The following is a 27,619-nucleotide window of genomic DNA, read 5'->3' as shown; positions in this document are numbered from 1 at the left end:
TGAGCTTCCACTAAGATGTGTTCCTTTTCCTTATTTGTCTTTTGAAAAAGGTAGTGAGGCATAGGAATCACTGCTCAAGAGAAAAGGGGGGAGAAATGTAATCAATTAAATAATTATCCTTTAGGTGCTGTCTTGAGCATTCAGTCAACAAGACTCTAATCCACTAATTACTCTGAAAGAGAAATGCTCATCATTCACTACTGACTACAGTAGAGATCTAGCAAAACTGAGGCAGAGTTTAGAAAAACCTGACCCAAATGGATTTTAACAACACGGCATTCTTCATTGTCCTGGAGGGAAACCATCAGAGGGCACGACCACCTTCTTGTTCCCAGGGAACTAGAAGTACAGGGCCAGAAGGCGGTCTGGGAGCCATTCTCACATTGCTCAAACAACAAATTGGTAGCTGCGTTTCCCAGTAGAGTTGTGTCTTTTTCCAAATCATTTATTCTTTTTTTTTTTTAAACCCTTACATTCTGTCTTAATATCAATTCTAAGAGAGAAGAGCAGTAAGAGTTAAGCAATCGGGGTTAAGTGACTTGCCCAAGGTCACAAAGCTAGGATGTATCTGAGGTCACATTTGAACCCTAATACTTCCAGTTCTAGGCCTGGCATTCTAGCCTCTGTTCCCCAGCTGCCCCTTTCCAAGTAATTTATGACAAATTCTTTCCAAAATCCCCCTTATCTTTTCCCTAAAGCTGTGTATTTTTGAAAAATTTATATTTTTCAAGTTACAGTCCCGCTACTCTAAGAATTTATGACTTTCTCCCTAATTAAAAAATATGTTTTAAACCTATTACCTAATATTCCTTCTCTAATCCCAGATGCCTGCTTACAGCACCATGTTCACCAATTCTTATTATGTTTCATTAAATATGAGAATATTTTTACAACTTTCTAACATACCCTTTTCCTCAGATATATTCTCTACTCCATCTTTAAAAGCCACTCAGCCAATATTATCATTTACACCAATCAAACATATCATTCCTATTTTTAAATTTTGCACTAAGGTTTAAATATGCTTCTCCCTTCAATGAATAACAATATACGTTTAATTCACCGTTCTTCAAAAGTGCCATTCCTGGCAAACAGTCAAATGAAATGATGCTGCTGACATACATTCAACTAATAAGAACTTTCACTTCTGGAAAAAGAAGTGTCTGGAAATATTTTTCTTATTTGTTCTTTCTTTTATTATTTATTACTATAAATGTTTTGTTTATTCAGCGTTCTCATCTCTATTCCCTTTTCCTTCAGTGAACGAGATCTCCTTGTGAAGTGCCCTACCCTAACTTTTAAATCATCGGTTTGCTACCCTTCATTTCTGCTTTAATCTGGTTCAACCTTAAGTTATGGATGAAAAAGCACCACTATTGTTTGGCAGAGCTTGTACGCCCATCTATCATCAATCCATTATGCAAATGTGCCTCTTTGGTTTGCTTCCTCCTTTCCCCATATGAACCTCCAACCTGAGGCTCTACAGGGACAAACATCAGACAGGAACCAAGGATGAAGGGATGGTTTTAAGGAGTATAAATGATGTTGGCAGGATGCCTATTTTTGTTTACTATGGCAAAATGAACCATTTCTTCCCCTAAAAGTATCTATCTCTGAAACTTTTAAAAGCATATGAAATTTCATTAAAAACTGTTAAAAATTAAAGAACAGGGGGCAGCTGTGTAGCTCAGTGGATTCAGAGTCAGGCCTAGAGACGGGAGGTCCTGGGTTCAAATCCGGCCTCAAGACACTTCCCAGCTGTGTGACCCTGGGCAAGTCACTTGACCCCCATGGCCCTCCCTGACCACTCTTCCACCTAGGAGCCAATACACAGAAGTTAAGGGTTTAAAAAAAAAAATTAAAGAACATTTTTGCATCATTGTCTTCACAAAAGTTTTCTCCCAAAAATTCTAATCAATTGTCATATCGTTTCAAAACAGCTGCCTGAGCCAGACTTTGAATCATATAGTAAAGGTGATTTATTCAAATTTAGACAACTGCTTAGAAAGTTAATGTGGAAAGATAGCATGAAGTATAGGGAAGAGCAGTGAATCAGGAGGCCAAAGACCTGAGTGTGAATCACTTTTCTGATATTTCTTGGGTGATTTGGTAAGTCACTGAATCACTCAAGCCCTCGGTTTCCTCACCAATTAAACTAATGGGAAAAGCGAGGTGGGGGGAGAGGGAGACAAAGTAAATTATCTCAGAGGATCCTTCTGGCTCCAAATCCCATGATCCTGAAAATAAACCCCAAATGCTGGGTTATAAAGTTGAAACAAAGACCTTATTTCACCTAGTCAATTAGGGCAGCAAGACTCATATCCAGATTTCTCCTAGATGGCTCAATGCTTACAGTGGGAACTCTTCAATCAATCATTTCCTTCACTGGTTCATTCATTCAATAACTGCTTATTCCACATGAAATAAATAAAAACAAAAGTTAAAGAACAGAATTTTTGTTGCATACAGAATGCATTTTTTTAAGCATTTACCTTCTGTCTGAGTATTAATTCTAAGACAGAAGAGCAACAAGAGCTAAGCAATTAGTAAGTGAATAACCCAGGGTCACACAGCTAGGAGGTGTCTGATTTCAGATTTGAACCCAGAACCTCCCATTTGTAGACCTGGCCCTCATTACACCATGCTACTTAGCTGCCCCTAAAAGTATATTTTTGTTACCTTTTTTTTTTTTAAATAAAAACCCTTACCTTCCAACTTAGAATCAATACTGTGTATTGGTTCCAGGGCAAAAAAGCAGTGATGGTTAGGCAATGGGAGTTAAGTGACTTGCCCAGGGTCTCCCAGCTAGAAAATGACTAAGGCCACATTTGAACCAGGACCTCTTGTCTCCAGACCTGGCTCTCTATCCACTGAGTCACCTAGCTTCCCCAGAAGTGTATTTTTAAATTAAAAAAGGCTTATTTGCAAGTTCAAAAAATAGTCCCAGCCACATGAAGATGAATGCCTAATAGGAAGAAATGCTAATGAGCACTTAAACTTTGACCCACATTTACCCATGGGGGGGCTAGTTAATTTTGCATGTGCACAAAAAAAAGAAGCTGATAAAGGTTAAGAGAATGAGGCATTTTAAGAAATTACCAAAAGAAGAGAAACAAGACTAAACTGTCTTTGACAGCTAGAAACAGACACAATAATGCAAAGGTGCCGCCCCCCCACACACACACACACACACACCATCCAAACCTGGTCACTTAGCTGAAAGCAGGAGGCAAAGACGGCCACGCTCTGAAAGAATCGAACCATCAGAAACTGGACCGACCCAGAGAGGAAAGCCCAGTGAGCTCCTGTCGGCAGGCTGAGCAAAGCCATAGAGAATCATTTTTGCAATGAGATAAGAACGCTGAAGAAATGTTAAAGGAGGAGGATTACTGAAAATTGGTCATACTAAATAAATAGTAAACTAATTTCAAGTCTTGGAAAAATAATTATGAGAAATACCCAATGAATTTTTTTCTATGTCTGTTCTTTGCAACAGACTGGATTTTCCTAGAGATGCATTAATTAAATGTGAAAGGTAATTAGGTTCTCTTTTTGGGGCAGCTCCCTAAAGTCTATTTAACCTATAAAGCATGCTTCAACTACAACTAACCAATGTTACTGACGGAAAATGCACTTGGATGTCCAAGTCAAGGATAGCTGCTCCCCACTTTTCCTTTGACAAGAATGGATCCCGTGGGGTTAGCACGAGGGACTGGAGGCTCCCCTAGAGTCAGGAAGAGGAGGGCACGCATGCATCCCCAGACAGCAACCAAACTGGCCAATTCCACGCCTGTGATAGCAGGCACAGTGCTCTGGGTAGGCATCAGAGAGAATCACTCAGAGGCAGCGGGGTAGCTCAGTGGACAGAGTCAAGCTTAGAGTTGGGAGGTCCGGGGTCCAAATCTGGCGTCAGACACTTCCTAGCTGTGTGACCCTGGCCAAGTCACTTAACCCCCATTGCCTAGCCTTATCACTCTTCTGCCACGGAACCAATACACAGTATTGATACTAGGACAGAAAATACAGGTTTAAAAAAAAAAAAAAAAGAGTGAGCCACTCTCCATTTAAGGAAACAAAAGGCAATTAGGTAGAGAAGGGGAGACATGGATTCAGAGGGTCAGGCAGTCCCATTAAAGACAGTATGTGTCATATGTGTCAAACAGACTCTATACTCCCCAAGGGCAGGATTGTTACCCATTTTTGTGTCTAGCCATTTCCTCTTCCATCTCATTTTACAAATAAGCAAACTGGGACAAACAGGATCAAGTGACTTGCCCAAGGTCACACAGCTAAGTAGTGTCTGAGGGCAGATTTGAATTCAGGTCTTCCTGCCTTCAGGCCTGGCACTCTAGCCATTATGCCACCTGGCAGTGGTTTCTATATAGTAGGTTTGATCCGCTGTTTCCCAAGTTAAATGGAGGAATGTGGATGTCACTATTGGAGCGAAGGTGTGAATTCTGTTCCCTTGGGAATCCCTAAAAACCAATGACAGACAATCACTCATCTACAATAATGGCTGAGTCACAGCAGTGCCAAGACACAAGAAAATCAGCTAAATGGCCAATGTCCAAAGAAGTCAGCAAGGGTTCAAAGTGGCCCCCAAGGATGCATGGGCACCTTTAGCAGGAATGAAACATCATTTTTTAGAATGCAGCTGATTTCCTTATTCTTACAAATAACTGATTTCATCTTTCTCTTCTCAGGTTTTTTCTTTCATTCTATGGTACTTTCAAGGCAAGATTTGCTGTGATTAGCATAGCAAGAAGATAGACTTTACAAAAATGCTGATCTGTTTAAAGTTAGACAAAATTAAAAAGTATTAACAAACCACCATCTTGGTCCTTAAAAGTGAGGATGGCGTTTTGAAAATATAAATGGTCTGCCATGGTCTGACCAGAAAACTCGCAGAGAGCCCTTGGTCAAGTGGATAAATATGAGCTCATTCCAAAAAGACTCTACTCTAGCCAGAGGTAATGTTGCCCAGAAGGCCTTTTCGAGGCACCATCACTTTTCTTCCCGTCCACCAGAGAATCATAGAAACTGCTCTGCCTCCTGGGTGGAATTACTCAGGAAAAGGATCCATTTCACATTTGGATTTCTGGCATGCAAACAGCAGAGGCAGAGGAATTTTAGAAGCCATCTCTTCACCAGGCTCATTCTAACCTAAGCGTTCCCAGCCCCACCATTCCCTCCTTTTAGTACCGAAGCTCACTCCTTGCTCTCACAAAAGGCAACAAATACTTTAAAAGTCATCTGCAAAAACCTATCATTCATTTCTGCATTCATTTGATTTCACCTAAGATTTTACCTTAGAAGGGAACTACATGGGGAAAAAAATGTTATGAAAATAAAGACTGGCTTCCCATTAGAACCTTGATGCTTGGTGGATGTAGAGTCAGAAGGACTAGACCTGAGTCTCAGGCTACGGATTTGAGCCAAGCAGAAGCCATTCCACTCCTCTGAAACTCACTTCCCAACAATAAAATGGGGTTAACAATGTCCTACCTGTCTTAAAAAGTTGGTGTTGGGAAAGCCCATGGAAAACACTAAAAGGGCCCCTGCAAGTCAGAGTGGTTCTATGAGACTCAAGGACAACTCGAACTGGAGGAAAACCCCAGGGGTACTCTCATTCATCCCCCAGAGCAAGGCAGCAAGGTCTGAGATATATGGGCTTCCTTCCTGTTCTTTAAGGTATGCTCTCCAGCCACCTGAGAGACAGGTGTTAGGAGGCAAAAAAAGGCCCCCTTCCACAGACAGACACTCTACCCAGGAACTCTCTGAAGCCAGCTTTATTACTGGAGGTCCAAAGGTATGGCTTTAGATGAGTCATTAACCTAGTCTTCTAAACTAGCAAGATCTTCAAACACCAGCTGATACCTCCATGTGCCTTGTCAGAAAACAGAATTCTCTTTCCAAGCATTCAGCTAAGAGGAATACTATCTGAATATGAAATAATTATGGCTTGGCATTTGCTAATTTCCCAAACTGCTGCTTGGAAGAGAAAACACTTGGGTTTTATCTTAAGAGTTTAGGATCATTTTTCATTCTCAACTAACCAAGTTTACCAAAAACAATAGTTTACCACCAAATGACAGGCTAAATTGCCCTAAGGATTATAGGCATCATTCCCAGGGGAATCTAATCAAAGCTGTTGATGAAAGACTGAGAGATTATTGTTACTGCTGCTCTATTCAAAGGGGGAACTAAGTGTTCCAGCCAAATGAGGTAATGAAACACATGAGGAAAGGTCCCAAGTTCAAAATATGAGCTGTATTTATTTTACTAGCAGCATAGTATGAAGATAGGCTTAACTCTCCCCTTGCCTATTTTTAGGTAAACAAATCAAGAACTCAAAGCACCCCTGTTTAACACTAAGTAAGAGAATTCACAAGTCACTTACTAGAGTAACCTCACACCTCCAAAGGCTACTGCCACCCCCCTGGGCAGTCCCTAGGCAAATTGAAAAACTGAAATTGGTTCCCATAAAGTAGGGAAGGGACAGGAAGTGATGTGGAAAAAGGACTATAAAAAGTCTTGAACTTCCTGTCCAAAAGACTTCTCCTTCAAACTTCTTTGGTCTTCTCCTTTGAACTTCTTCTCCTTTGGAGTTTGTCTTTGGACACACTCTGTGTGGGTGAGCTGGATAAGTAGCCAATGTGATAATGAAATTAAATCTGCTCTGTCCATCTTTAGATTTAATCACCAAAGGTGAGAATAACCAACTTAATTCACAAGTTAGGAAGTCTGTGACCCACATGTGCTAGAGTGAGTGAGGAATCAGAATTTACTGACTGCCTCCTGGGAAGTCCTAAGAAAAGCATCTGTTGTGATTGGACACGTAAACTAAGAGGAAGGCACAGGAAGTGATGTAAAAGAAGCCCCTTTAAAAGAGAGTGAAAACTTCCTGAAGCTCTCTTCTTGTTTGTGACTTGGAACTGGAGGAGAGCTAGACCTCGACCTGGGACCCTGAGACTTTGGTGAGGCTGTTCTTAAATCTTTCCCTTAGAACTACATGTGGTGAGTGTAAAAACTAAATCTTCCTAGACTTCTCTAAAGGAACTATTCTTTCAAAAGAGACTCTGTAACTGAAGCTTCCACTTCATTCACCTCCAGGGGTCCTCCGCCCAAGCTCAAGGCTGAGTCTCCTCCAGTTGAAGACTAATTAGATCTGCCTGGGTTAAACTAGGGGGCCAGAGCAAATTACTTAGTGTGTTAGGTTACTTATCTTATCCTATCCTCTCTCTGATTTTCTTATTTTCTCTTCCTCTTTTCATTTGTAAATAAACTTCCATAAAAGTCATTTTGACTTGAGGTTATTCTTTAATTGAAGATTGATAATTATTCAATTCCCTGGTGACCAAACCTTTTAATATGCACCCAACCAGAACCCCTTTTTACCCCTTACACCGGCCTTCTTTTCCTGGCTTCTGGAGAAATTGGTTCCGGAGATTCCTGCCTTGGCTTTGGAGGAGGCTACATTGGTGGATCTCTAACGGAAGACGCCACTGGACTTCTGGCTTGAGGATTACCAGGAAATCCACATGGTGCAAGGGACGTGGGGAAGCCCCTGCAGGGCTGAGCCTCACTTCACCAGAGAAGGGATGGTAGGCTTGTTAAAATCTATCTCTTTAGTTACATTTTTTTCACTTTCACTTTTCCACCTCTTTGTAAATAAAGCTGCTAAAGGTCATTTTGACTTAAGCTATAATATTTTTAAATCAGTGACCACAATATTACTTTAGAACTTTCATATTAGCATAAAAACTTAAATTTTAAATTATTACACTTGCAAATAACTTTGAAAATACATTAGGCTATGAGCTCCTCCTAAAGGGTAAGAATTGTCTTTTCGTCTTTCTTTTAATCCTCAATATTTAGAGCATCATGTCCAAAACATAGTAGGCATTTAATAAATGCTTGCTGATGTAACAGTGAAAAGAAAAAAAAAACAGCAGAATACAATTCTAATAGATGAGGGTCAGTAAACTACTGCCCACAGGCCAAATCCATCCTACCACCTATTTTTGTACTGGGTCACAAAGATGGTTTTTACATATGTAAATATAATAAAATTTTATTCAAACATGTAAAAACCATTCTTAGCTCTCAGCTATACAAAAACAGACTGCAGTGAGATCTAGGCCAGAGTTTGCCCTAGGAAATACACAAGAAAACCAGAAACATTCACTACCTGCCCCATGTAAGAAGCTATGCAACCTGCATATGAGAGATAAATGGAGAGAAAGGAGAGATGAGACAGGGAGAGAAAGGAGAGAAATGGAAAGAGAGGAAATAGGAAGGAGAAAGGGGAGGAAGAAAGTGAGAGGGGGTAGAAAAGAGAAAGAGAGAAAAGGTGGGGAGAGAGAGGGAAAAGGAGAGGGAGAGACAGAAAGACAGATAGAGACAGACACAGAGAGAAAAGGAAAGAGAGGAAAGAGGAAGGGGGAAGGAGAGGGGGAAAGTGAGGGGCAGAGAAAGGAGAAAGGGGGGAGAAGGAAAAAGAGACAGACACAGAAAGACAGAAACAGAGACAGAGAGAAAGACAGGTACAAAGAGACACAGAGAAACAGAGAGAAAAGGGGTGGGGGAAGAGGAAGGAGAGGGAGAAAGTGAGAGAGACAGAAAGCGCACATATACGCATTTATTAGGCACTGGCTGTGTGCCAGGCACTATGCCAAGAGGCAGTCCATTCCTTCCAGGGCATTACAATGGGGGAAGACAACAAAGTAAAATGGAAATGGGAAGGAGGAGAGCTCCAAGAAAGAGAATGCCTAACCCATGGTCAGCACTTGATAACACTTGACCTGAGAGTCAGAGAGGAGCACAGATGACATGGCTGGAGACAGGAAACACAGGAAAGGCCTGGAACCAAACACAATAAGGCCCACACTGGCCTTCAAGGCCAAGGGAGTTCCAGGAGCATTCTAGAGGGAGGAGGGAGATGTCAGCCTAAGTGGAATGCAGTTAATGCAAAGACTCATAAAAGAAAACAAGGTTGAGGGAGAAAAAGCAGAGGCCTATGAAGCAGCTTCATATAAAATCAAAGCTCAATTAATTCAACAGAATGAATCTGTTTTCCTCCCAAAAGAGGCCTGGACTTCAAAGATTCCAATCCATTCAGTGTACTCTAGAATCAGGCAGGGTCAAAAAGCAGGTTCCAGTCACTCAACAAGGCCACTCGTACTACCCCTGAAGTGACTCATGAGTGCCACCAAAAGTTTCCTTAGGAAATTAATAAAGATCAGAATCTTAACAGCGCCTAATAAAGGGATCAGAATGAGGATCCAGCTGTCAGTGTTCCACATTTGGGAAGAGGAGAAAAGAGGGAGCAGGCAAGGGTCAGTCAACAGATTACCTGGGAAAATAACAAAGAGCATCACTAAAACTCAAATCCCATTTCAGCTCCTGATCTGAGGATGGAGAAGTGCTTTTTAAGAATGTTCCAGCTGGGTTAACCTAAAAGATTCATTTTCACAACCTTCCTGCAAAATGAGCTGATAAAAGTTCTCAAACTGAAGATCACTGTAATAACAGCACACTTTAAATTTGTTTTTGCATGTTGACCTTTCTGAAATGTTTTCACATCAGCATCTCATTCACTGACAAATTGGAGGCACTTTAAGTCATTTTTAAAAACCTTTCCCAATGTCAAATTCCAAATACACCAAGACAGAAGATAGACAATGGCCACTAGAATCCTCTACAGAATGTAGCATTTCCCAGTCTTGTCTCTTCTGTCCCCCAAGGATCTTCTAAAGGTAGCTGTGCAGGGGCTGGGTTTCCAAGACAGTGCTAAGCTCAAAGCCAACCATGGGCAAGGACAACACATTGAAGGAATCTCTAGAAGGTGGCAAGAAGTGGGGTGATAGCTCAATTGATCCCTAGGAAGGCCTGAGCACTAACATGAACTCTGCACTCTGAGCCCCATAAAATGGGGCACTCAAGGTCAGCAATGGCCTAATACAGCCAATCAAAATAAAACAGGACCAGGAATTCTGGCCTTAAAAGTCTGACTGTGATTCAGATGGTGATGATAATCACCAAGGCTGGAGCTTTTCCCACACTTCCCCAGCCATCCAGGGTGCACTTTGGCACCTCCATTCCAATATTAACAAAATGTCTTTCAAATCAGGCCTGTCCCCTCCTCCAAGAAATTACTTTGTGTGTATTTTGTATTTAATTTTCTATGTACTTTTTCCCTGACAATAGAATGTAAACCCCTTGCAGCCGGGCCTAGAGTGCCTGGCATAGCCTGGTATGCCAGGCTGTAAGGTGCTTATCCTATGCCCATTTTCTTACAATGAGTGATCTGAAATCAGACAGATGACTCAGAAGTATTTCAATAAAAAAAGAAATGGCAAATCAGAGTGTGAAGACTGACCTCATACAGGTCAGTCATGCCATTCCATGGATCACTGCTAGGACATCTGGATGGCCATAACAATTTTTCTGGATGTCAGAATTTATTTGCAAGACAAATAGGACAGGAAACCCTTTATATGCCCACGCGAAGTATTAAATGAGCTTGATGGTGTTTACCAAAGAGGTCAGCTCTGAGCTAACCATTATCTAAAAACAAACCTCACTCTCTCCTATGCGCACACCTGGATGAATCTGAGAAATGATCTGAAACAAAGATCACAGGCCAGTTTGGCCCCTCCGATCAACCTGGGATCTCCTCTAGGAAGCTGCTCCATCCACTGCTGCAAATGGCTCACCTAGTTTCTACTTCCTGTTCTCTGATCTCTCCCAATCACCAATAAAAGACAAGATGCATAAAGCATGGAATTCAAAACCTGTAGTTTACCAAATGGTTGCGCCAGCCTCGACCCCACTCCACCTCACTCCCCCAAATCATATCAGCTCCTAAACATCACTCAGGATAGTCAGCAGGTTTGTGCACTGGGAAAACACGGCCCCCAAAAGGTCCCCAGGTAAATGGGAAACCGTGGAAGAAAACCTGACACAAGGGAACAAGCCTCAAAGGCTCCAGTATAAGAAGTCTTTTCATTTTAATAATTCATCTTTTTTAAAGTCAGATAGGAAAGAAAATCTGCCAATAAAAGAGAAAAAAATAATCAACAGTTCAGGGATGAAGGCCTCAGAATTCTCACTTTCCTGCCCAAGCATCTGGCCAAGTGAGTTTCACAGACAGGTTAGACTGGAAGGTCTTCAGATTTCTGGGGACAAAGCATTCTGCTGGGGAGAGAAGGGAAATACCTTTAAATTGTTTGATCATGTTCTGGTGGTTTTCGATGGCCTGCTGTAAGATCATGTCAGGCTGGTCCATCTTCCATCGCCATTCGGTACCTACTGGATTGGTGTGGTGCCTAGAGAGAGAGGATGCAAAACTCTTAAAGGCTCCCTCTAAAGTTAGCAAGATCACAGTCAAGCCTCCACTTCTGGCAACTCATTTCAAAAAATCACAAGTTTCTCCCCAAGACTTGTAACTGGTTAGCTCAGCTGAGTGATTTACCAAATTCTCTAAGTCTATTACGAACCTGTGAACCTGCCAGGAGACACTAGGGGGAAGCTTTCCAAATATGATTCTGCAAGCTCAACGGCCCATTGCCCGGAGTGCTGAACGTGGAGGCAAGAAACCAGGCACAGCTGGCCTCGGCTACTGCCCGGCCCTGGGACCCTGGGCAAGTTCTGAACCCTTCTCTGTCTCTGCGTCCTCCTCTGTAAAACAGGAGTCATAACAAGACCTACCTTATTGGCCGGTAATGAGAGTCAAGCGAGATAACATACCTGTGAAAGCACTTTGCCCACCTCGAGGCAGCCGTGGCTCGGCCGTCTTCCCCCAGGCCACACCCCCCAGACACCCCAACTTCACTCTATTCATTCCCAGAGTCAGCGCCATCGCTACATGCCCTTTCCAAGCCCAACAGCGGCCACGTCCCATGAAGAAAGCCAGGACGCCTCGCCCGAAGGGGGGGCTCCCACGTCGACAAGTAAGACCATGGAGGCGCCGAAGAATCCCGAGGCTTAAGGCTGCTTCTTGGTGTGCTTTGGGGAATAGAGAGCGTGGCTGACAGCGACAAGGGGTCCGGGCAGATGGACCCCAAACTGTGCCTCTCCTGCAGCTTCCCCTGGAGCAGCGTGTGGCGACCGGCCCCGCCACGGCCACCTCACCTCGTGTGCGGGTCACTACAGCATCCCGAAGCTTCCTTTCTGCGAATCCGTGTCTGTCAGCAAGAGACAGTCTGCTCGAGCCACGGTGACTCCGTGCTCAAAGCTAATCAAATCACTGATTTTTAACCCGGAAGGAATCTTGGCCGTCTCGTCCAGGTCCTGCTCCCTCGCTGAGCAGAGAAAGGCTGTGGCCCTCTGACAAGTTCCTCCTAGAGCCTCCATTGTGTGCAGGAATCCAAGGTACCTTCCATTCCCCTCTCAGTTCTATTCCTAGCTTCAAAACTTCAAAACCAGCCCCTTCTTTTTCTTTAAACCCTCATCTTCCATCTTAGAATCAATACTGTGTATTGGTCCCAAGGCAGAAGAGCAGTAAGGGTAGGCAATGGAAGTTAAATGACTTGCCCAGGGTCACACGGCTAGGAAGTATCTGAGGTCAAATTTGAACCCAGGACATCCCATCTCCAGGCCTGGCTTCCTATCCACCAAGCCACCTAAGCTGCCTCCCTTTTTTTTCATTCTCCAACTTCTGACCCCCTCTTTGCATATTGTCTCCTCCTAAGAAGATGCAAGCTCTAAGAGGGCAGGGTCTATCTTCCTTTTTGCTTATATTTGTGTCAGCGCAGTGCCTGGCACACAGTAAGAGCTTAATAGTGGCTTGGTCCCTTCTTTCCTTCTCAGAGCCACTGAGGTTACTACAAAAATAGCAAGTAAAGAGAACCGGGATTTGAACCCAGAGCTACTGCTCTTTCCCTAAGCCCAAGCTGCCTCTCAAGGTTATCTGGACTACTCACAAGCTTACTGGATTGCCTGATTATCTTCTTATTCTTGTTCTTGCTGTTGGTATGAGTTTGGCCAAAAACTATAGGTTAAAAAATCCAATTGACATCTCTAGGAATGGAGTTAATATGACCACATTAACCCACTTGCCATTTACAGCACACCCATTCAAAGGGGGGCAAGGCCAGAAATTGGATGGCATTATTCCTCTAGCTCCTATCAGCCTTTTCATCTAATCTTGACATTTTCTGGAGTTAATTAAAGACATCTATCAACCACCTGGTTTACAAGTATGCTCTACAGGAATGAATTGCCACAAGTCTACACTCTCATATGCCCCTCTCCGCAAAGGGGCAGAGGAAGCTAAGCCTGTGCAGGAGCTCGGGCTTTTCACTATCAGTCTCTTAGAAAGGGAGGCAAAAAACACAAACTAAACCAACCTTTTACGTTGTAACCTTTTAAGTGAGAACATTAAAAAACTCAGAGGAGAACGGAAAGCAACAATGGCTCAAGGGGAAAATCTCTAATTAAAAAAGGGACAGACATGAACATGAAACATAAAAAGACAGTTTTGATTACATATCAAAACTGCTCGGTACATAAAATAAACAAAAATATCAATGCAGCTGAAAAAAAAAAGAAAAGAAAAGAAATGGCTGACTGGGCAAAAAAAGAGATATTCACAGCAAATACCTGCTAATGGCCTAATAGTTAAAACATAAGAAACACCAGTATATAAAAGCAAGAGCCATTTCCCATCAGAGAAGAGATCAAAGATCTGAAGAAAAGATTTCAAAAGAAAAAGTACAAGTCACCAATAAACATATGAAAGAATAATCTGAATCACTAATGAGGAAAATACAAATCTTTCTAAACTGAAGCTTTACCTCCTTCTATCAGAATGGAAAAACTGCCAAAAGATGAATAAGGCAAATGTAGAGGGGAGGAAAAACATGAAATCACCAGTGATGGTGTTATAAAATGGTTCAGCCATTCTGGAAAACAATCTGAAATTTTACTCAAAAGTCACTAGACTGTGAAGTGGGTTTACCTCAGAAAGCGAGTCCGGACACCCAGAAGTTCAAATTAGTGGAACCAATATTTATTTACCAATCTATTGATTAATAAACATACCTAACAGACCAGGGCAGTTCCTAGTGAAGGTTGCCCCAAACTGAAATTACAATGCAGTTTTCGTAGGGTTCAAGATACAAAGAAAATAATGTTCATTATTGAGACATAACCTTGAAACTTTTATCTTTTATCATCTGGAAGCTATTTTGGTTAGTAGTATCGTGGGCTCCAGGACTTTCCACCGTATATCTTATCCTGGACTGTGAGGCAGCTATAGGGAATTACTTTCTCATGGATCCTGAGCTGACTGACCTTCACAGAAAAGCTCATTTCTGATTTTTACTTTTCCCCAGGGAAAAACAGGTTTTCTGGACAATGACTTAGTTTACCTCATTTCACCAGTACATACCCTTTGTCTTGGAGATTCAACTTTTAGGCATATACCTCAAGGATGAGAAAGACAGAGGGAAAGCCCCAAGTGCACAAAAATACTGATAGCAGGACTTTTGTGGCAGCAAAGAACTGAAAGGAAAATGAGGAGGAAGAAGAAAGAAGAAAAAAAAGGAAGAGAAGGAGGAAAATGGACTGAGGAAGTGGGCAGAATGGCTGACAGCGTCCCACATGACAGTAAGGCAGGGCTTTCGGCCAATTATCCAGCTGCCAGCTTCCCAAGAGCACCACCTGAGGGTCTGAAATGCAGACAACCCAAGAGCCCTTCATGATGAAGCCTGGGCAAAGAGAAGAGACATCGCCTGGACATTCTGGATGCCTTGAGCTGCTGCACTCCCCAGGTGCTGGCTTCAAGGTCACAGAGGCTCAGCTCAGCTCATCATTTTTCTTGGGGCTATGAAAACTATCATCATCGGTAAGAAAGGAAAACCCTAAGAAGTCAGCATCTGCCTTAAGGAAGGGTTATGAAAAAAATTTAATTAACTCTTTTAACAGAAGGATCTTTCACAAACAAATTGCTCCCTAACCATGCAGGCCCTCCCCATCCTGCTCTGGTGAATTTGACTAACCTGACAAAGAAAAAACAATGTCTCTGGAATCAAAGGACCCGAGTTCAAATCCCACATCTAACCTTGAACAAGTCCCTCGCCCTCCCTGGGTCTCGGTTTCCTCTTCTCTAAAATGCAAGGTTGGACATGATAGCCTCGGAGTTTCCTAAGACTTTATGTTTATCACTACTCCAGGCTGACGTGCTCGAGTCAGCGCAGTGCCCTCCCTTGTGGAGATCTTTTTGGAAAGCAGGTCTGAGCCTGAGTGAGTTACCTCACTACTCTCCTAGCTGCGGGGCATCTGCACTTCGAGAAGGCCACCATGTCTGTCTTTATGCTCCACAAGAAGGCAGGCCAGGGTGCTGCCCCGAAGAACATCAAACCATGAATGACGACTTTGTAGATGTGGACTTGCGACCAGTTCTAAATCCTCCTAACTGTACTCTGCTTATTCAAGCTCCCCGTCCTTCGATCAACAACCAGTCAAGCACAGATCTGGGGATTCAAAGAAAGGGGAAAATAGCCCTCCGGGAGCTCCCATTCTAATGGACAGGCAGTGTGTACATAGGTAGGCACCAAGGGGGAGGGAAGGCAGGGTATTAATTAGAAATCTTGAACCTTTGGCCTCCGTCTCCCAGAATTCTTTTTGACTACCCAGCATCCTTTTCCCTCATTCCCAAGTTTCCAGCTTATGTTGTTTGTATATAGTTGGCTCTAACTCCGCCTCTCGCTTTCTTTTCCCACGACCATGGTTTGACCAGCTGCCTTTCTACTCTAGCTTTTTTACTTTAGTTATTATAAATAAATCCTATTAAATATAATGCCTAGAGATATTGTATGTTAATTTTAATTCTCACAGTAGATCCAAGGAAGGCCTCGTGCAGGAGGGGACATTTGAGCTGGGTCTTAAAAGAATCCAGAGGGGCAGCTGGGTGCCTCAGTGGAGAGATTTCTAGGCCTGAAGTCGGGAGGATCTGGGTTCAGATCTGGCCTCAGACACTTCCTAGCCGTCTGGGAAAGTCACTTCACCTCACTTGCCTCGCCCTGGGCCTTCTGTCTTAGAGCTGTTACTAAAACAGAAAGTAAGGGTTTAAGAAATACTAATAAAAAGGCGCAGGGAGGGAACTACGGTCAATCCAAAGGTATGAGCCAGGAAACGAGAGCACTCTGGGCGAGTTAGACTAAGTGGGCCAGGACGGCGAGGCCACAGAATATGTGAAGAGGACTTATGGAGAACTAACAAGACGGAAGGGAGTCATTTGGGGAAGTCAAACAGAGCTTCTATTGGATCCTAGGTGTAACAGGAGGCCACGAGAATTTATTGAGTCCTGGGGTGGGTGTAGCAGTCACCTCTGTGATGCAGAAAGCCACGGGGGCAGTGATGTGGAGGATGAGTGGAGCGAGGAGAGTCACGGGGCAGGGAGACCAAGTAAGTGGCTACTTCTGTAGAGCCCAGATGGCAGAAAAGCAGAACTCTTCCAGGTACCCAAGCTCAGTTACATAATTCCTTCCTAGAGATTTATAAAATGTACCAGACTGAATCCTGATCAGAAAATACAAGAAAAGAATCTACGAGTCACTCTTCCAGACCAGGTCAGCATAGGGAAACGGACAGAGATGACCATGAGGACTGGGTCTACCCAAGGCCAGCTGCAGCAGGACGAGAAAGGTCCTGGCAGAGAGGGGTCTAGGCACAGAAATAGGAGCCATCTGGCAGCTCTGCTGGCTCATTCCCCAATCCCAGGTTAGAAATCCAAGGTGCACTGAAGAGGAGACTTGCACTGTGGATGGCTTTTCAGGGTAAAGAGACATTCCTAAACCAAGGAAATAGCGAGTTCGAAAGCAAGCACTGGTTCTGACCCTAGGAGAAGTGTATGATCTCAGGGCCAGCCTCCAGCCTAGGCTGATTCCTGCATCAGAATAACCAGGGCAGAAATCCCACTCCGAAACAGGTAAGCCTATACCTGGGTCACTCTGAACCAGCACAGTGTTCCAGCTAGCTAGTAGCAGATAAAGCTGATGAGTGGCTATGACATGGACCCAGCAAAGGAGACTGAGAAGGAGCAGTCAGAGAGACGGGAGAGCCAAGAAGGAACAGAAAGGAGAGAGAATCCAGCAAAAGAGGGTGATTGATAATATCAAATGCTAGAGACAAGTCAAGAAGGAGGCCAGAGAAAAGGTCATTAGGCCTGGCAATTAAGAAATTACCATAACTTTGGAAAGAGCAGTTCCAGGTGAAAACTGAGGTTGGAAGCCAGGCGGTAGAGTTAAAAAAAGAGTAAGAGTTAAGAAGCAGAGTCCCAGGCTCCCTTTGGGGTTCAGCTCAAGCACCACCTGCTATGTGAAACCATTTCTAATCTCTCCATTTGCTAGAGCCTTCCCTCCTCCATTAGAATATATACTCCTTTTTTCTTTCTACTGCCACTGCCTGCTTCATAGTAGGCACTTAATAAATAGCTGTTGAGGGGCAGCTAGATGGCTCAGTGGATGGAGAGCCAGGCCTGGATATGGAAGGTTCTGGATTCAAATCTAGCCTCAGACACTTCCTAGCTATGTTTTAGACCCTAGGCAATTCACTTAAGCCACCACTGCCTAGCCTTTAATACTGTTCTGGCTTGGAACCAATACAACAGTATTGATTCTAACATGGAGGGTAAGTGTTTAAATAAGTAAATAGTTGTTGACTGAGTGACTATTTACATCAGAGGATCACAGATTCAGATCTGTAATCCTTGGAGGTCATGACTTCAACCCAGTCATTTAACAGATGAGGAAGCTGAAGCCCAAAGAAATCAAGTGAATTTACCCACAGTCACTGCGCCAAGAATTATCTGAGAGAGAATCTGAACCCAGATTCCTGATTCAAAGCCAGCGGTTCTCCCCACTCTACCATGTTGCTTTTCAGTATAGAAACCTTTCCAAAGTTTGCCTGTGTAGTGAAGAAAGCTAGCAGAGAATAAGCCAAATTTGGACTTTTGTTCACTATCAACCTCTATATTCCCTCAGCTGTCACCTTTTAAAATATTCTCCTTATGTCATCACTCTACCTGTCAAAAAAAATTGCTTGTTTAATTGCGAAGAGGAAGAGGAAAGCTGATTTTCTTGATGGTGGGAGTTGATTTCCCATTATCAGACACATTTCCCAACTCTTCTGTTTCATTTCCAACTGACTCTGTGACCTCTAACTAATATCACCTAACTAAATGGAGACTTAGAACACTTTTTAAGGATTTCCAGATTTTGGTGGAACTGCAACTACATTACCTCTTTCTTCTTGCTAATTTAACCTGCAGCATACTTTATTGTAAGAAACTATTTGCAGATTCCAAACATATCCATGGAATTCAATTGTCCCATTCCTCTGAACAAACAGTGATGAAAGACTGATGAAAGATAGCAGCTGGATGCAACAAGAATGTCTGAGATGGTACCAGTTCTCCCTTAGCAAATCAATGGGTCCTACAACTGAATCTCATCTATATTCCTACCAGAAATTAACCTTTATTTACCAATAATTGCACAATATACCTTTGAAAATTAATCATGCCATTTCCCGTAAAATACAGATGCTTCAGGAAACAAGAAAACAAGATTCTCAAAACTGCATAAATATTACAGTACTTGGCTTCCTTGGCCAAGTGCCATGAGCCTTATCAAGTGATGTAACAGAAGGGTCAGACTGAAGGAGTTGGAGGTCAAGTAAATTTACTACAAAACTTAACCAAGGAAGGCATTGCTTTTACCTCTGACATAAATTCCAACTCAAATCAATTCCAGCACTTGAAGAGAGAAGCAAATGTTATCACCAGAGGGAACTCTATCGTAGACTTGGCTATGTGTATTGAATGAAGGGAAAGGAGAAAGACAGGCAGAGACAAAGAGACAATGAGAGAAATGTTCTATCTTCTACACATAACTATACCCTGAAAATTAAAAATCTCCTTGACTCCATTTGCAAATGATCTTGACAAACTTGTCTCTCTCATCCCCAAAAGGTACTAGTGAAACCACAAGGGCAAGGAAAATAAATGAAGCCAAAGATAAAATGTCCCTTTTCAAAAAAAGATAAAAAAACAGAGCAAAACAAGAAGTCAAGATTCCCACTTGGAAGAAAGCAATGTAGCAATTTAATATTTTTCCTGAGGGGGCATGAAGGATCTGGACTCCCCCAGCCCACTGAGAGATTTCTTTCTTAGCAAAACTATCAGGATGGGCCACATGAGGCTTTTCAGAACTAATGAAGTATTTCGATTCCTCTGAAAAAGCAACTACATCCATTCTTGCTTCAAGAGAAGCAAGCCAATTGTTGGCTGTATTATTATTTCCTTTGGAAAAATAAAACACTCAAATTTTGTGGCAAATTCTGGCTGATTCATTTGGGGAATATTTCCTTCTGATTGGTTTAACTGCTAACTCAAAAGTACAGGAAAGCACCCAGCAATTTAAATCGCATTTGACTGATTGATGTCTCCACATGGGTATACTTTCAACCTAATCACCAGTCTTTAATTCACTGGATTTTAGCTCTTCTGCCAGAACATAAAATTAAATCAGGTTTTGTTTAAATGTGAATGTGAGGGGCAGCTGGGTAGCTCAGTGGAGTGAGAGTCAGGCCTAGAGACAGGAGGTCCTAGGTTCAAACCCGGCCTCAGCCACTTCCCAGCTGTGTGACCCTGGGCAAGTCACTTGACCCCCATTGCCCACCCTTACCAATCTTCCACCTATGAGACAATACACCGAAGTACAAGGGTTTAAAAAAAATTAAAATAAAAATAAATAAATAAATGTGAATGTGAACTACCCCAGAATGTCAGGACAGTGGGATTCTGCACAACCTATAACCAATTTGGAGATCACATCTGAATCTCTACTTGGTCAACTATATTAAAAAAATAAAAATAAAAATAAAAACAACTATAGATATGCCCTAAATGAAGGAATACCTGAGGTCAACACTAGGGCTTAAGGTAACTGCAAACTCACATATCATCCAGGTAACAAATCAGGCCAATCCAAAAGATCTTGGTATAACCAAAAAACACTTATCAAAAACAAACAACATAGCCTTCAGCAGGATAGTCAATGCAGCCAACCACTGCAGTGTGAAGACTGACCCAAATATGGTACATGTGTCTCCTCCCCCTGCTCCCCCAGCTGGTCCCCATCTCACCCTGAATCACCATGCTTCACCCTTCAAATCAGACCCCAAAAGGACAAGCTTACAGCTCTCCCCTCCCTAAGATCTGGTGTCCCCTCTTCTGCCAGTCCAGGGTAGGGTGTACACACTGTATGCCCTCTACTACCCTCCTTCCCACCTCCAGTTTTCCACTTCTTTTGCTGAGAAATGTAATCAGATCACAACTACCACCTCTGGAAAGTGTTCTCCTACTCATCATCTTTGTGATCTCTCCCATAACTACTTTTCTTAGCCACCATTTCCCCAAATGGGTTGTTTCCTCCACTGGAATGTAAGTTTCTTGAGGGAACAGAACAGAATGGAACAGAAGGGAATGGAATTGAATGGAACAGAAGGGAAAGGAAGAACAAGTTATACAGAAACAATATTGTAAGGAAAATCTGAAAGACTTAGGAACTCTGACCAACAAAATGACCATCACTGACTTCAGAGGAGTCATGATAAAGCACGCTTCCTGCCTCCTGATAGAGGTGGAAATCTCAGTGCAAGCTGAGACATATGGCTTTTTGAATATGGCCAAAGCAGAAATTTGTTTAGTTTTGACTACATATGTTCAGAATTGGGGGAAGAAGGGGGAGATGTTGCTTTTCAGATGTTGCTTTTCCAGAGAACTGGAAGTGAGAAAACACGGATTTTTATTAGTTGAAAAAAATTCCAGTTTGAAAAAATAAAGCCCATTTGAAATAATAGGGACTACTTCCCAGCTGTGTGTCCCTGGGGAAGTCACTTAACCCCCATTGCCTAATACACAGTATTGGCAAAAGATAAGGGTTTAATTTTTTTTCAAAGACATTTTATTTTCCCCAATTATGTGTAATAACAATTTTCCACATACATTTTCTGAAGTTATAAGATACAAATTGTCTCTCTCTCCCTTTCCTCCTACCTCCTTGAGATGGTGAGCAATCTGATCTGCTTTATACATGTATTATCATACAAAACATAATTCCCTATTATTTATTGCTATAAGAGAATATTTATATAAAACCAAAACCCCTAAATAAAAACACAAATAAATTAAAGTAAAAAATTGTATGCTTTCATCTACAGTCTTAACTCCAATAGTACTTTCTCTAGAGGTGGATAGCATTCTTTGTCATAAGTCCTTCAGGATTATCCAGGATTGTTGTATTGCTGAGAGTAACTAAGTCTTTCACAGTTGATCATTTCACAATATTGTTGTTACTGTGCACAATGTCCTCCTGGTTCTGCTTATTCTGCTCTGCATCAGTTCATGAAGGTCTTTCCAGCTCTTTCTGAAATCATCCTGCTCATCATTCCTTATAGCACAATAGTATTCCATCAACATTATAAACCACAATTTGTTCAGCCATTCCCCAATTAATGGACATCTCCTTAATTTCCAATTCTTTGCTAGAAAGGCTGCTGCAAATATTTTTGTACAAGTAGATCCTTTGCCTTTGAGAAATAACAGCAATTAAATAATTACTTCAATGGAACTGTGTCCTCACTGATGTGACTCCCCTCGAATGGTACAGATTGTGACCCACCCCCATCCCACCTCATCTTGTGCAATGCTTGTCCAAGTCTCTCCATAAATATTCCTCCTGGGGGTGGGGGAGATCATCCACAAGAGTGTCCTGAGCACCATTGCCCTATATATTTCTTGAGGTTGCACAAACACCCCATCTCATTCTCTGTTGCTGCAATTGCTGGATGATTTCTATGATATTTTCTTGCACAATGCTTCAGTGTAGTCTACCAACCCACTCCTTACACTCCCACCTGCATCCCACAAGCATCTCCAGGGCTGTTGGTGTAACCTGTACCTTTAATTCTAAAGTCTATGGAGTCTCATGACTCAAAGCCAGACACGGTGGGAATAATATTAAAAATATGGACTTTTGTTTCAAGGAAAAGTCTGCAATCATTAAAAGCACTGGGCAGTTGCTGAAAGGCAAGTACACCTGCTCTCTTCCTCCTGTTCAGTTCTGAGCCCGACTCATCATCCATATATAACGTGAGTCCAAGATTTGTGTCATGATCGACTGACTCTATGGGCTGTCCACTCAAAGGCAAAGCCTGGCCAGGACTAGAGGCATTCTTTCTTGCACAAGATCATTCCTATGTGCATAGTTGGGCTGAATTCTTTTGAGTGACTCTGAATCTCATTAAGGAAGCTATACAATGAGGCAAGGCTTCATCCCATCGTCATCTGAAAGTGGAAGCATCTGGAAAGCCTTGCCATCTACAAAAAAAATCTCTCTTCCGTCTGAATTGGACATCCTCCAAAATGACAGTAAACACCTTGGGCAGGCAAAGCAATATCCCATCTCATTCCTCACTCCCAATTAATGACCAAAGGGCACTCTGAATTACTTCTCTCATTTCAGTGTTTCAAGAAATCTGGAATGAGTTTCCATATGCATGAGGGGCAGCTGGTTGGGAGCTCTTCACTCTAGTCAATCAAATGCTTTTGGCTTTTTTTTGGTTGTTTGTTTTTTTAATACGATCAAAAACATGATGCACTGTGACACTTTGTACTCTCTGCACCTGTCATTGTGGCTATGAAACGTAGTCTGCTGTAAAATATCACCAGCAAATTCCAGCCAAATCTGCTTCTGAATCCCCAACAAGATGCCCTCACTGCACATATGGAGTATTCTGGAACCCTTTGCAGATGTACACATTGTCTTATAGGTCAGCTAGTACCACTTTTTTCTCAAGTACCTTCCTTGCTCTGGAAATAAAAATATAAACGATTTTTTTTCTTTCCCGAGTCCTTCACACCCTCCTCCCTTTCAGAAACCTGGAGAACAGTGAAAACTGTCCCAAAGTGGCACAGGTGCCTCAAGAGATGGGGGTCCCCCTCACACAGAGGTTAAAGGACCTGAGGTCAGTCATCATGGGGCTTCCCTTAATGGCTGCTGAGGTCACTTTCAACTCAACCTTTCTGTGATGGCTCCATTCAGGCACCATTTCCTACCAGAAGTCTGTCTTAATTTTCCCAGTCTTTACTGTTCACCCCTCTGAAATTATTTTGTATCTATCTTCTAAATACAAAATAACTTCTGCAGGAAGGAGCCACAGTGGATACTGCACCAAGCCAGAAATGACAAAGATCTGAGTTCAAATCCGGACTTGGACACTTATTTAACCATGTGACCCTGGGCAAATCACATAATTTCCATTTGCCTCAGTTGCTTCAACTATAAAATAGAGATAACATACACCTATAATCCAAGGTCATTGTAGGGATTAAATGAGATAATATATCTGTAAAATGCTTGGCATAGGGACAGCTAGGTAGCACAGTAGATAAGAGTGCCAGGCATAAATTGGGAAGGACCAGAGTTCAAATCTTGCCTCAGACACCTCCTAGCTGTGTGACCCTAGACAAGTCACCTAATCCCAACTGCCTAGCCCTGGCAGCTTTTCTGTCTTAAAACTGATACTAAGACATAAGATAAAGATTTTTTTTTAATGCTTAGCACATAGTAGGTGCTATATAAATGTTTTTTGTTGTTATTCAGTTATTCCAAATTTTTGTGACTCCATTTGAGATTTTCTTGGCACAGATAATGGGAGTGGTTTGTCATTACTTTCTCCAACTCATTTTGCAGATGGGGAAAGTAAGGCAAATAGGGTTAAGTGGCTTGCCCAGGTTCACACAGCTAGTATATGTCTGAGGCCAGATTTGAATTCATAAAGATGAGTCTTGTGGCACTCTATCTACTATATACTACCCTAGATATTATCTATTATTATTATTATCGCTATTTACATATCTGCATACAAGTTGCTTAGTTAGACTCACGCCCCTGGAGAATGCCAGTTTTTTGAGAGTAAGGCCATCTGAGTTTTATCTTTGTATTCTCAAGACCCCTTTCATAGTACTTGCAAGCACATAGTAGGCACTTAATAAATGATCTTCCATCAACTTCCTCTGTAAAATTTTCCAAACAAGTTTATATTCTAAACTGATTATTACTTTTGGATGTTCTATCCTAACCTTTGACAAGGAGAACAAGTATTTACAAGAAGAGAATTTCTGGGTCCTTTTTAGACCTCACTGTGATGTCTCATTTGCACATAACAAAAATTTGGGGAAAAAGTAGTATTGACTCTGTATCAATATCTGTTGATTTTTTTGTTTTGTTTTGTTTTGGTTTTTTATCCAGTGTCAATTTTTCAGTGTTAAAGCTTATTTAGGCAGGGTAGCCTAGATGTACATGCCATGTGTCTTCTCATTTTTCTTCTAATATGGTATAGGTTTTGATTTCAGAGGAGTCCACATTTAAAGCACTGGCAGTCACATTAATGTTTACAAATAGTCTTAAGCTTGGGAGATTCATAGAATATTCAATCTCCTCTTCGGTCATTCTGTCACTGTCCCTGCAGAAGTGGGAAGGGGCCCACCCACAGAGGACCAAAGGCCATCTTGTATTTTTGTTTCATGGATTACCATGGCCAAATAATTTATTAACTGGCTGGACTACTGAGGATGAGGTTCTCTGTACTTAACTCTCTGTACTTAACCAGTCTGTTCCTAGGTTTGCAAACTATCACCTGGAATATGATACGGGCCTTCCCTGGTTTGTGGCTCTGTCAGAGCTTGAATTCCTCTGGCATGGCCCTTAAGAACTAAGAGCCAAAAGAAAACTGTATGGAACAGATTCACAGATGCATACAAAACCTTTTTTTTAATGTTCTCCATCCATATGGAAATTGGTTTTTTTTCTTTTGGTGTTTAAATACACTAAAGTTTAGGGGGGGTTTAAACTAAAAATATTTTAAGTCCTTATGGTCATCCTACTTCCCTCTTCTCTCCTTGTCCCCAATTAAGATGATGCAGGATTTACTTTGTGCCAGATACTATACAAAGCCTTGGGAAAGAAAAAGATAGTCCTTGCCCTCAAGGAGCTTACATTCTAAAAGAAGAAAACAATGCATAAAAAGGAACTGATGAATGATGTGAAGATGGGATTAATCCTGTCCTGCCCATTTTTAGATTTAATCACCAAAAATGTAAACACCCGACTTAATTCTCAAGTAGGGGAAGTCTGTGACCCACCTGTGCAAGAGTGAGTAATGAATCAGAATCAACTGACTGCCCTCTGGGCAGTCCTAAGCAAAGCCTTTGTTTTGCTTAGTGAAATGGGAGGAAGGCACAGGAAGTGATGAAAGGAATGGTCTTTATAAATTACAAGAACTTCCACAGCTCTCTCTCTCTCTCTTCGGCCTTGAACTGGACCTAGAGGAGTTCTGGCTGAGGACCTTGGACTGTTTTATATTTCTCCTTAGAATAAATGTGGGTGAGTGGACAAAAGGCTGACTCCCTTCCTTAGCTTCCCTTGACTGGGAGGAGACCTCGTGGCTAAAACCCTTGCTAATTGACCTATAGGCTCTCTGGCTGGGGCCTCTGGAGCCCTTCCGGAGTAAAGCCAGGGCTTGAACATGTAGTCTAGCTTGTTAAGCTAGATCTCTTACTCTGCCCTCTTCTAATTTCTCTACTTTCACTCTTTCCCTATATTTTACAAATAGTTAAAAAATCATTTGGAATTGATATATATTCATTTCCTGGCAACCACACTTTTGAATATTCAGTCCAACCATAATTTTCCCCTTATAATGGGAATAAGTAAAGAGGGTGTCCACAAAGGGGTATGGTAGGAAAGACAGGAAAACAGAAGCACAGCTGCCTCATTCAAAGATTGGCCAGCCGGGGTTCATCCTTAAAACTGAGCCCCCAGAAGGAACTTCTCAACGAAAAGAGGAAGCCAATATGGCAGAGGAATATTTTAGGGTGAGAAGGGTCTAGACACTAAATCAAGTCCTATATACTGGAACTCTGTGACTATTGTGAAGATTTTAAAAATCAATTTAGAGTAACTCTCTAAAAAGGAGAAAGGGAAAAGTTTATGAAAGCTCTTTAACAGTGTTTTACTAGGATTTTTCTGATGTGTTTGCTATAATACCCTCAAATGGAACAGATGGGAAATTCTAATTTTAAAAGTTAATATATTAATATTTCTTTACCAACAGGCTTGGTTGATGAAAGGCTACATTTAGTCATGTCTTTCAACAAGCTCATTAAGTTAATGAATGTGTCAAGCTTTTGTTATTTGCTTCTTTTTTTTTTAAATGTGAGTGAATTTAGTACTCATAATTTAGTCCAGGAGGAAACATGGTTGGCTCAAGACAGGTAGTGTGTGTAGGAAATAAGCTCTCCCCACCGAGCTCTGTTAACTCACTTCTAATCTCCAAATTCAAAGCACCTGCTCCCCAAGGCCAGGGCCTCAAGCAGACACTGCCCAGAACAGCCAGAAAGTTTAGAATGAGAAACAATAGGCACTAAGACGAGAAACACCTAGAGATTTCCTGTTGGGGTCTAAATAGGGCATAATTCACATGCCCACAAGGTCCTACAACTTGTCACTCTGTCATTGTCCTTGCAGAAGTGGGAAGGAGCCCACCCCACAAGACCAAAGGCCATTTTGTATTTTTGTTTCATGGATTCCCATAAAACCATCAAACCACTTTCAACAAGAGATTCCCCTGTTCCTTTGCACATATTTTTGCTTCTTAATTCTTTTAATTGTGTGGAATTCAATCTATTGGCAAAGGGGATATTAAATGTTCTAGTGAAGTCAATTTTCATATTAATCACGATAATAAATAAGCTAGAATGGCATTATTACACGCAATCAGAAAAAAATTTGCTTTGTAGGAAGTTAGTTGCAAATTGAGAAATTGTTTTTCTCATATTTACCAAAATTAAAGCAAAAGAATTTATGAATGTTATTAGAATAGAACTAGAGCTAGCAAAGTCCTTAGTAATGTACAGAGAGGATTACCAGGTGCTAAGGAAGAGAGAGGCCTCCCTCTCAATTTCTTAGACAATCCTTTCATTTGCAAATTCCAAATTTCTTGAATTGCCCATATCTAAAGCCATACAAGATATAATAAAAACAAGTTGAAAAGCAATATAATCAAGAATAATTTTTTCAAACAAATTTATAATATTTAAGGTATTATTTCAGCATTTTAATTTGCTTATTTGAGACCCTGGAGAATGGAGAGTTCTTTTCTAAAGGGAAGAACATTATTTCTAAGAGACTGGCAACAACTGAAGAATTCAACACAAACAAGCAGAAGCCTGGGCAAGTTTACAGAGCCCTTGCCCAGAAAAGGAAAAAGAAAAGCTCACTGCATAGAGCAGCGCAAAGTTACTTTTAGGAGAATGTTCTCAAAACACACAATTTCCATTTTATAAGGATTTCTAGAGGTTTCTTAAAAATTCTTCTAAAATGTATCCCATAATCATGCATTTACAATTTCACAATGGAAAATTTTGGAAATTTAAGATCATAATAGTATTGAGATTTAGAAAGAACCTTAAAAACTGAACCATAATGAGTTGACAAAGGAAGGAAGGAAGGAAGGAAGGAAGGAAGGAAGGAAGGAAGGAAGGAAG

At 41.7% G+C, this 27,619-nt stretch overlaps 1 protein-coding gene across 1 annotated transcript in view; it reads right to left on the bottom strand.

Moving 5' to 3' along the window:
- LOC123244524 (S-adenosyl-L-methionine-dependent tRNA 4-demethylwyosine synthase TYW1-like) overlaps nt 1-27,619 on the bottom strand; it is a 282,947-nt gene that overhangs the window by 182,529 nt on the left and 72,799 nt on the right. The window contains exon 11 of the mRNA XM_044673037.1: nt 11,221-11,330. Coding sequence (XP_044528972.1) covers nt 11,221-11,330 — 110 coding nt within the window. The remainder of the gene's footprint in view (nt 1-11,220; nt 11,331-27,619) is intronic.

Source organism: Gracilinanus agilis, chromosome 4 (genome assembly GCF_016433145.1).
Source record: "Gracilinanus agilis isolate LMUSP501 chromosome 4, AgileGrace, whole genome shotgun sequence".
Classification (NCBI taxonomy): domain Eukaryota; kingdom Metazoa; phylum Chordata; class Mammalia; order Didelphimorphia; family Didelphidae; genus Gracilinanus; species Gracilinanus agilis.
The sequence above is the reverse complement of the archived record's forward strand: the minus strand, read 5'-3'. Positions and strand labels throughout refer to the sequence as shown.